The sequence below is a fragment of the Anser brachyrhynchus genome, assembly GCF_964034855.1.
Source record: "Anser brachyrhynchus genome assembly, chromosome: 6".
Classification (NCBI taxonomy): Eukaryota; Metazoa; Chordata; class Aves; order Anseriformes; family Anatidae; genus Anser; species Anser brachyrhynchus.
In genome coordinates this window covers 27,535,184-27,546,191 of record NC_137700.1, presented here as the reverse complement: position 1 = coordinate 27,546,191, position 11,008 = coordinate 27,535,184, and the positions used below count along the sequence as shown (strand labels likewise).

Sequence of the window (11,008 nt, the reverse complement as noted above, 5' to 3'; positions counted from 1 at the left end):
AACTGTTTACCATCCAAGAATAAATAGCAATGCAAAGAATGGCTTTCCGAAACTTAAGGGGTCATAATCCACTTATCAGGAAGGTATGACTACAGGCATTGTACATAGTCTTGCAGTCATCTGAATGTCAATAAAAAATAAAAAAAATAAAAAAAATAAAAAATAAAAAAAATAAAAAAATAAAAAGAAGATGATGAAGTTATAATGCTATATCAACAGACAGCTGTCCTAGTGGGCACTGGGAACACAGGATGACTCGCATTGCTGAGCCGTGCGGTCACTGCCAAAGGACCGATGAGCTCACATTTCATTCCGATGCACATACGCGGTGTGGTTAGACTGCGAGGCTCGAGCGTCCTCGCCCCACTGACGCCCCCCCGCCCTGCCTCGACACCAGATCTGGCTAGTTAACATGTCTGGAATGAGCGCGAGCCTACCTCTCAGCTGGCAAGTCCACGGGGCACACTTGGATTCCCAGGTTGGAAGATTATCTCATTCAAGCACAGTTCTCCCAAAGATATATAAGCTAAGCTAGCGTGGTGGTCCCTGCAGAGCTTGCTTGAGCACTTGGGAGTTTCATCCATAGAGGAGTACAGCCTTCAAACACTGGCAGACATGATGATGATGAAGGTAGAAGAGCTGGTAGGTGCAATCTTCTTTCATTTACTCATAATTGCTTTTCCTTCTAGACTGTCATTATACCAGGCAGAGAGAGGCAACCTTTGTGGGTCACTGAGGTGACTGAGCAGGTTACCAGCGCTGCTGTGCTCTAGGCACGAGACCTGTATATACGATAAAATGTTATCATGTTATATTCTCACTTTAACTGTTCCTTTATAAGGGGACCCATCACTGGTATAACTACGTAGTCATTTTGGATTTTGCATCAAAACATAATTTACCAGGAACTACACAATTACTAAAATTTAGCTGTGTATTTTCCTTTGACCTTGATTCATTAAAAAAAAATAAATAAAGCTATTAGGTTTACAATCACTCTGACTAATTCTAATCCAGTAAGAGAGTGGGGAGGAGGTAGCAATGCAGGGAAACCAAAGCATTTTCCTTCCACTGGTAAACCAGCACTAAGCATCACTAACAGTTCTGATGCTCACTGCTGTTCATTTTCTAATAAGCTTTTGAAAAATAATATCTAAACCAGACCACAAATAATGGAACGCTTGCACTGCAGGGTTCAGACTTACAATGATCAAACTGGGAAACCAGGAACAATCCAGGAAAGCAGTGGGACATTATACAGGAATTCCTTTTTTCCCAGCTGTTGAGATGAAATTCACATACAGCCTGACTAGTTAATGCTGTCTTAAACTCTTTGGCAAGGCCCCAACAATTTATCTAGTGTAAAACTCTGTAACAAACACAACTATACAAGGGTGATTGAATGGGAAGCCAGTCCAGAGCACATACATATACTGAGCCACTCTGAAAATACACCACAGCCTCCACTAAGTTTAACAAGTTATCTCTTTGAACATACTTAATCAAGCATCTGAAATATTTTAAAAAGCTATGCAAAGCTGTGCTGGAGGGCAGCATCTCACAGCTTCAGCACAGGAACTGCCTCGTGCTTGTTTGCCAAGCGCTGTAAGTGGGGACTTTGGTTCTGACAGCAATGGGTAAGATCAGCCTTGAAATTACTCAGCAGCCCCATTTAACTGCACTGTACGCGTTTCAATTAAGCTGTAAGGTCCCAAGGGAGAAAGCCTCTCCTCCCACTCTAGCTGCTTGGTTGCCCTGCTCTGCACTCGCAGGGCGCTGGTGCCTGTCGGGGTGGCTCCTTCCACCAGAGCCTTTTACAGAGCCTCTTTCTGAGGGGTCTGACACATGCTGGCGAGTGAAAATGCAAGAAAACCCTGAACAGAAAGGATGCTCTTCCTGGCTCAATGGCTTTTGTTGGTATAGCAGCAGCTCGGTGCCAGTCAAGCAGGGAGTTACACTGAGGCGGCCTCATGGATCTTGACCCAAGCCTTGAAGATGCCCACAGGGAGTTGCTGTGTGGACGTGGAAGGTCTGCCTGCAAGCGAGCTTGCCCTAGCTGTTCACACACACACAGTCAGTCCAGGCACAGGCCGAGTGAGGTCTGCAGTCTGTCTGTCACACTCTCCTAGAGCAGGACAGGAGTGACATGTAATGAGCCCCTAGCTAGTCCAGGTTCTCAGGGGGTGGCCGCTGCCATCACCAAACTGCCACTTACATTGTATTAAATTTCCTTTTACAGGTGACTGGAAAGAAAACTGATGATAAGGAGACTGGCAGCTTCCTCCCTGAGGACTTTAAAAATGGAGAGTATGAAGCTGCTGTGAGATTAGAGAAGCAGGATGACCTGAAGACAGTCTCTGAACACGTACTGACCCGAGGAGATCTGGCATACCAGAAGGAGAAAAAGTTAGAGGCAGAGGTAGGCTCTTGGGCTTTTGCTTGGGCTTTTATCATCCTGTGCGTGCTTTCTGCAGCAGCCCGTGAAGTTTTGTCTCTTTCCAAATTAGAAATACATGCATGGTGGGCTAGATAAACAACCCCCAGGAGGCCGCTGCCAAAGGAGGTTGGTCTGAAGCCCCCTGAAGGCAGAGGTCTGCTGGCTCCTGCAGCCTATGGATGCAGGCACTGACTCCGTGAGGCAGACCCCCAGGCTCCCCCTCTCTAAAATCTGACTGAAACCCCGGGGGCCTCCCCTTCCCCACGACCCCTGGCTGCCAGCTGCTGGTGAGGGGAATGCATGCAGACAGAAGGACACCTTCGGCCTGCACACCCAACGGCTGCCACCAAAAATAGCCAAGCCAGGGAAGGGGTAAGGGCACTTTCTGAAACCAGGAGCCTCATCTATCACGAAAATACTATTTTTACAAAAAGTCTGCATTGTGCTTACTAGCACATTTTGAGGAAAAAAAAAATGCAAATGAAAGTGATATTGCTCTACAAAAGAATATTATTTTGTATTCCTGCAGCATGACAATTCTCTCCGTAGCCTTAAGAACTGATGCTGTTTTCTAAAAATACGGTAGCTATAACATTTTACATTACGTGGTGAATCAACAACTAACTGGCTTAAAAATGTAAGTAATTTGGGAATTAAAAGGTTTAACTAGCGGGGAGAACAAGACTTTGTTCTGAAAAAGAAAGGTGGAAAGGTGAGCCTTAAAAATATTAAAATTAATACAACTATTGACCTTCACCTTCAACTACAGGACCATTACTTGCTACACATTTTTTTTTCGAGTTCCTCTATCTTAACAACCACAATGTCCTAAGAATCTTTTGGATTCGCTGTTGATTTCCACAGTCTACTCAGCCAACAGAGTGTTTGCCATGAAGTCAATGATCAAACCCCAAATGCAGACCAAAAGAGGTGGACATAACTTAAATCAGAATTTAGTTGAAAAAATATGGCAGGGTCTCACCAGCGTATTTACCCTTAGAGATACCACAGGACAGACTTTGTCACAAGGTACCCCTTGGTTGTTAGTCACTCTTCCAAAGCCATGGACACCCCATGGCACTCAGTGAAGGCAACACGTTGGTCTTTCATGTTAGCAGTGCCCCATACTCACTTCATGCAGGGATGCTTTAAAACACAGGCCTGAATTAGTCTTAAATGTTTGTTGAACTATCCCTTCAAGGACACTGGGGACATTCTCTGTAGTTTACCAAAACGTAACACTTACCATCTGAAATGCTAAAATTGGTATAAACCTTGCATTTCACTTAAGGGTTTTTTATTTTGTCTTGTTTTGTTTTAATCAAAGAGGATTATGTTACAATAAATCAGTGGCTGCATGAGAGAAGTGGTTGAAGGCAAAACACCTGGTGGAAGTCAGTTAAAACTGCAGGGGCTTCCAAGCCTATGCTGCAGGAGATTTCTTAAGTTGTTGGTCCAGAAGGGACTGCAGTACTGCTTGGACTCCTGGTCTAACATGGACCGAAAAACTCATGCTATCCCACAACATACAGCTGAAGAAAGCCTTTAGGAACAGGTGCAATGGTGTATGAAAAAAAAAAGAATAAACGCTGCAGAATTTAGCAACTTACTCCAATGCTCCATTAGCCCTAACTGTTAAGAACAACAACAAAAACAAACCACCAGCAACAAAAGACAACTTATTTCAAAGTTCACCTCATGTGAACTGGATTTGGCTGAACAATAGCACCCACTGTCCTGCCACTCTGAAGGACAGAGGTGTTCACCCTCAGCTCAACTTTCTGGCTTCCCTCCTTTGTTTCAGCTGAAGAAGAAAAAACTAGAGGAGAGATCAAAACTTGAAAGCTTGGAGGACCTTGAAAAAATTATTCAGCTGAAGAAGAAGAAGAAATGCAAGAAGGTGAAAGCTCCCGTTTTAAAGGAACCCGAACCAGAAGTTATTGTAAGTTCTGTTGGAGGTACTTTCCTCGGGGAAAGGACGGATGGGGCTTTGTGCCACTCATATTTACCTCCTGTGTATTTCTCTTCATCAGACAGGACCAGTGGATGTACCCACGTTCTTTAGAGCTGCCTTGGAGAATAAGTTGCCAATAATTGAAAAATACTTGTCAGACAAAGGGGATCCAAATGTCTGTGACGAGGTACGCTCTTCTCTTCTTACTTCACAGCCTGCTACATAAAAGAGATTATTACAGAACAAAAATACCTTTTACCAGTAGGTTTTGTAGTTTCCATGCTTATGAGGAGAGAAAAACAGTGGGGGGAAGTAAATAAATTCTGGGAGTTTGGCATAATTTTTTGTAGCGATAGAGGGGCCACTGGGAACCTCCAAAGTAATATTACTTCAAAAGAATTTTTATTTCAAAGAAAGCTATTGGTGACCAGGAGAGCCCTATTTTCAACAAGAGGTCTTCCAGTGCTACTAATGAACAGACAAGAAATTTGTCTGCAGAGCTACAAAAAAAAGTGATGCTGTATGCCCTCATACTCCATAATGCATAAGCTGCATTTGCAAAATGTAGCATAGCACGTTGGCTAGAGGAACTCAACAGGCATAATTTTAAATTTGAATGTCACATTGCAGATATCCCTTACACTCTTTGAAATACCGGGTAGGCAGCTCTCTGCTATTAGGATGCTATTAAAATTTAGTAGATTTCATGTCTCAAAAGTATTAGCTCTTGAAAATGAATCAGCATAAAGTATGTATTTGCCATCATCCCAGGGAGGCAGAGAGAAAAGTTTAAGAGATCTCTTTGTGCCATATTCGATATCTGACTTTGCACTGTTTTAATTGACAGTTCAAGCGCACTGCGTTGCACAGGGCATGCTCTGAAGGACATCTAGAGGTGGTGAAAAAGTTGGTGGAAGCTGGGGCCCAGCTTGAACTGAAAGACATGGTATGCCCATTGACTTATACTTCAAAAAAATTACTCATTGTTTATAACTGCTAAAAGAAACACACAAGAGAGGAGCACTAAAAGGCCTTAGAGTGTCTTAAATTTTAAGTTTATCCTTAAAATAACACTGCCGAGAAGAGGTTTCAGGAGGGGGCGTCTGCCTCACTTTGCCAAAGCTGTTGCTGGAAATTGCAGGAAGCGGAGGAGCACGTTGGCCAGTAGACGGCCTCGAACAGTAAGGCCCAAAGTATGGCAAGACTGCTGAGCTCAGGCCGGGCCGCGAGCAGCTGGTGGAGATGCCACAGGCCCACGCGTTTATCAAGGGCCCAGCACGACGTGTACGTTCTCCACCAGGATTTCAACTCTGCTCTCAGGAGAGACCTCCTCTCCTCTGGAACAGCTGAGCATCCACAGCTTTTGCAGCTGTTTTTATTTGCTCCTCCACTCCCAGCTCTGCTTAGCCCCTTGCTAACCAGTTGGCAGTGGCCAGCCTTGCTCCCCCTCACTTCAGCAGCCGTGCTGGCGGCAGCATAAGAGCAGGAGGGGCAAGCAGAGCGGGACCTGCCATGGAAATGGCGGCTCCCCTCCTGCCAGCTGTGTGGAAAAGCTGGTATCGTGGAGGTGAAGAGCAAAGCAAGAGAGGCTGCTACTAGAAACAACAGGAACAGTGATCACAGAAAAGTGCTTTAAGTTAAACTGCATGAAAAATGACTTTGAATTCACTTAGAAATTTGATCGTTTGCTTTTTTTTTTTTTGGTAATATGGTGAATTACATTACTTTTCTTTTTCCTGTCATAGCTTCAATCTACAGCCCTGCACTGGGCCTGCCGGGGGGGAAACCTGGAGGTTGTGAAGTTCTTACTGGACAAAGGAATAAACAGAAACGCAAGAGACAAGGTATGTTCTTCTGGGGCTCCGCTGCTCTTTAGAGGCAGAAAGCTGACCCCTATCTGAGGGGATCATTTTTGGTGGCCATTCTTGAGCGGCCCTTTGCTGCTCCGTGCCACTGACTGCCTTATTCCCCCCCCCCCCAAGCTGCTGAGCACGCCTTTGCATGTCGCTGTGAGGACGGGCCAGTACGACTGCGGGGAGCACCTCATCGCCTGCGAAGCAGACCTCAACGCCAGAGACAGAGTAAGTGCCACCAGCTCCTCACCCACAGCACCGAGCTGCCGGCCCCATTTACAGCTCCATGGCCCCACAAATATCCCTGGTGGCACTGTGGGGTCAGGACCATGGCGCTGATGGCGGGACAGACTGACCCGTGTCTCGCACCCGTAGGAAGGTGACACACCGATGCACGACGCCGTCAGGCTGAACCGCTACAAAATGATCCGGCTCCTGATTCTCTATGGTGCGGACCTGACCATAAAGAACTGCGTAAGTAATTCAAAAAGCTTAGCAAAACTTCCCATTCAGAGCAGTATGACAGGTTTCGAGGCCAGAAGAGACTATTGTGAACAGACTTAATTAGATCATTGCAGAGTTAATTAAAGCAGAGCTGACACAGAGGAAGTGTAACTTGGGGGAGGTCAGGGAGCAGCACAAAAAGCATTACCTGCTCTAAAACCAGAACCCATCAGGTGCAGCTTAGAACACCACCGCATCTTATTTTAATTACACAGATCATATATTAAAGAGATCTAAGCATACAGACACTCGCTGTCTGTACAGCTCGTGGGCTCCAGCCGCCAGAGACGAGAGCCCTGGAGGTCTGCGAGAGCTCCTTTCTGCTACACCCACAGCATCAGCTTCCATTTGAGAGCAAACACCCGAGATTTTGCTGATAGCCACTTCACCAGCAGCAGACATGTGACCACATTAAAATACCAGACGTAACAGACCACATTCTCCCCCAAATCCAAAAAAAAATAGTAGCAGCAGGGACAGTGCACGTTAACAATGCGGATCGATGCTTTTGGTTGACAATCAATCAAAACTGGAGGGGCAAGGAAGAAATCTGCCCCTGCAACCACCTGCACTGCCCCTTCTCTCTGCTCCAGCAGACACGAAGCAAGGCCACTCTGGGCATTGTCCTTCACCAGGGTATGAAAATGAGGAAAAACAGCCCCAAAGGCAAAAGACTTTCTCTCTCAGTCTTTGTCTGCGTACAGAAGTTGCTCCTGTTTCATTTAGATGTGGTTCATAACCTATCTAATTAAACCAACATGAACTCTTATCTGAATTCTCAATTAAACCGAAGAGTAGCTTATTGAGGTTTCCACCTAAATGTACTTCTAATCAGTTTAGACTGGATCAAAAGAAACACCAGCATGCTCTGCTAGCCACAGTATTTGCTAGCATGGCTTAGTGCCACTGAAACACAGGGAAAGCTCACCACGAGGCTGAACAGACCAGGACTAGATCTGGAGAGCAAAAGGACCCAGATCTGATATGAGAGTACAGCTGACCCTGTGGATGCCGAAAGGTCTCACATCAGACAGACGCACTGTACAAATATTTCAGGAAGAATAAAGGACTTAGTATTCACTGGCTGAAATTAAGTCACGCTTCCTCTGCTTATTTTAACCAGGAAGGGAAAACCCCTATGGATCTTGTTCTTCAGTGGCAGAACGGCACCAAAGAGCTATTCAACAGCCTGAAAGACAATTCCTACAAGAGCGTCCACCTAAATAAGTTTTGAAGAGACAAAAACCAGACTGCTCTCTTTTTGCTGCTTTTAAATGCTTTGTATGAAACTGGAGGAAAATAGCTCTGAACATAGTATATTTATTGAAGATATTTATTGTACTGGAATATTTGAAATGCCTTCACTGAAAACTGCCAAACATGCAGATAAATTATTTTAAATGGCAGATAGAGTGTTAAGAATCCACTGGTTTTAAAACAGCTTTATTTATTCCTATTTATTATTTATTTATTTTAAAAGTAATTTTTAATGTATTATTTTTTTTAATCATTTTAAATTCTAATACAATCTTTGTCAGCAACATAAACCCTTTTGACTTAGATGGCAGTATTACCAACTACAGTAGCAACTTAACTTAAGCCTTCCCATAGTGCTAAACAGCTAATACTTGCAACTGTTGCCTTGTACCTGCCAAATTCTCACTATTAGAAAAATATGTTAAATGTGTGGTGGTATGTGGAAGAGAGAGAGCCATGGAAGAAGGTCTACTGCAATGCCAGGTGGATTTGGAGGAACAGTCGAGTAATGGGCCTTACGCATCGTTTGGCGATCACAGTTGGCAAAGAGCTCAAGGACAGAGCTCCAACCATCACGTAACCATACGGACTGCGGGATTCAGATGCAATGTTACGAAGGTGAGAGGAGACAGTATTGCGAATGGGAACTTTAAAACTAGATGACTACAAAGCCTGATGATTGAAGAATGCAAAAAAAAACAGATGATGTATATTTGTAAATTTGTACTGCTTTTTCTGTACATTTTGTACTGATTTATTTCAGAATAAACAGAGTGGTTCTTTGTACTTGCTGGAGTGTATTATGGAGCAGTGAACACGCACCGGGCACTTCTGTCTCTCATTGAAGTTCCCATCTTGGCTTCTGTAAAATTCATAAACTCAAAAAAGAAAAAGTATCAGCTGCCTAGAGCAGCCACCCTTTAGCTACCTCCCTGCCACTGTTAGAAAAGTGCTGCTTCTTACTTAATTCCCTTCACAGAAACATACATACAAAAGCATAAAATCAGTACTTGAGTAGCTAGTAAGATACAAACCTACAGCTTTATTACTATTATTTAAAAATCCTAGTTTCTCAGCAAGTCAGTACTTACTGTGTGGAGCACACAAGACAGCTTCAATTGTCCCAGCCAAGGAAGATGTGGAGTCCTGCTAGGAAAGAAAGGCATCTCTCCCTGTGCTTCAGCAGAGGCAGGACAATCTTAACAGTACCACCAGCAGAGACATCGATGCCCGATTTCACTGGGACATTACATGCTGCATTCAGTTAAAGTCCTAACACCCATGGAGCAGCCTCCCAGTGAAATATGCCACGGGCTCCCATGAACATTCACCAGCTGGTGAAATTGGCTTCTAGCCATCAGAATTTATAGTCTGATCAAAACAAAGTCCTGGGCAATGAAGCATGGTCAGGAGTGGGCAGCAATGAGTATTTATTACTGGAGCATCAATTTCAGAGATGAAGTGAATTTACAGAAACCCCATAGAGGAACAAGGAGAAGAAATGCCTGTTCTATCTGCAACCAGCTATCTTAGACAGAAGCTGCAGTTCTAGACAGATGAGACTTCTCTCACACAAGCACTGTAACTTGTCAGTGTCACCTTGCCAGCTGTAGGCTTTATTTGTGAAGATGATTTTTTCCATAAGAACCACGGCATGTCTGCACTTGCTGTCCCTCTCCACAAGCGACTACTTCACTCCTTGTTTCTGCACAATTACCCAGACATTGGGAAAATACCTTGCAGGAAACAGAAATGACATCAGTGCTGGCTAACTCATTTTGTTTATCTTCATAACTTCATAAGCAGATCAATTGTTCAGGCACCAGAGGGGACAGAACAATGCTCCAGGAAACAGAGGGGAAAAAATATTTTCAATCAGTTCCTGAAGCATTGTATCTACTTAAAAAGATGCACGCAAAGATGCAGGGAGTATTTTTTTTTTTTTTTTAAGGAAGTCAAGTAACAAGTAGGATATCTTCATCGTTCAAAAGCCTCCTTCCATATGCTAGTCATCAAACAACTTCTCTCATGCTCAAGGCTGATTATTCCCTCACCAAGGCACAATAACGTATAACTCAGAAAGTTGCACTAACAGGCACATTTCCACTGATTATTTGTTTGGCTAGAGCTTCATTTTGGATGCAAGTGCATAAATGACAAACCAGTGTATATATTACATCTCAGTACCAGTAATAAAACACATCACAAAGTCAACGAGTAAAATAAAAACAAAGGAAAAAATATTTCATTATTTGTTCAATGAAGCAAAAGCTGTTGTGACTCCCGTCAACATCTGATGGAAATGTTAGCCTACTGAGAACTTCATTCTCCTCCTGCTTAGTCCGGTTACTGAGAGATAATCCACTGCAAGATTTCTGCAGTATTTTACATGCTACAGCTTGCACTTCTCAGCTAGTTGTCAGATACAAATAGAGAATTGGAATATTCAGAGTAAAGCTGGCTCAAGAGTATCTTAAGTACAGTATCTTACATATTTTTTTAGATTGATTTAATCAAAAGAAAAACCTTGGAAGAGATCTGAGAAGGCTCCATGGATTACAAATCTGTTATGACTGCTTTTTTGGCAGCCAGATTAGGTTTACTCAAGCAGTAACAGGAAGGAAAACAGAAAGGCAGGAGGCAGCAAAATGAACACTCTCAGAGGCAACACTGCCAGACCAGGACATGAAAAAAGGGACATGATGCAGTAACATTTATGTGATGCGGAGACTGCTCAGGCCTAGGTGAGACAGCTGTTACACTGCAACTGCAGCATACCACGCTGAGCACACATTCGATGTAACCTTGGGCTCTGCCTTCCATCTGCAGCAACTGTCTCATGTTACTGTTCGGTTTCAAGTGCTTTGGGACAGGGTTGGCCTGTACGAGGTGTATCCAACAGGTCAAGTCACTCAGTGCTATTGTAAGACAAATTTAAGGTACCTCCTACCAAATGAGCGATGTTGGCATCTTCTTTATAGTCGTTGGTCACAAAACAAAAAG

The 11,008-nt window shown here is 43.8% G+C and overlaps 1 protein-coding gene across 1 annotated transcript; it reads left to right on the top strand.

Moving 5' to 3' along the window:
• The first annotated feature begins 479 nt into the window (after positions 1-479).
• Positions 480-8,791, top strand: ANKRD1 (ankyrin repeat domain 1). The gene is made up of 9 exons (XM_080596462.1): positions 480-642; positions 2,240-2,419; positions 4,242-4,379; positions 4,471-4,578; positions 5,239-5,337; positions 6,137-6,235; positions 6,374-6,472; positions 6,620-6,718; positions 7,872-8,791. Exons 1-9 carry the CDS (start codon positions 616-618, stop codon positions 7,980-7,982), a joined length of 960 nt encoding a protein of 319 aa, XP_080452588.1. The 5' UTR covers positions 480-615; the 3' UTR covers positions 7,983-8,791.
• The last annotated feature ends 2,217 nt before the right edge of the window (positions 8,792-11,008 follow it).

Bases quoted from the DNA above. Each gene is read 5' to 3' on its own strand.
- ANKRD1 (XM_080596462.1), top strand. From the start codon at position 616: ATGATGATGATGAAGGTAGAAGAGCTG. The intron at 6,236-6,373 runs GTATGTTCTTCT...CCCCCCCCCAAG, and splicing joins ACAGAAACGCAAGAGACAAG to CTGCTGAGCACGCCTTTGCA. The intron at 6,473-6,619 runs GTAAGTGCCACC...TCGCACCCGTAG, and splicing joins ACCTCAACGCCAGAGACAGA to GAAGGTGACACACCGATGCA.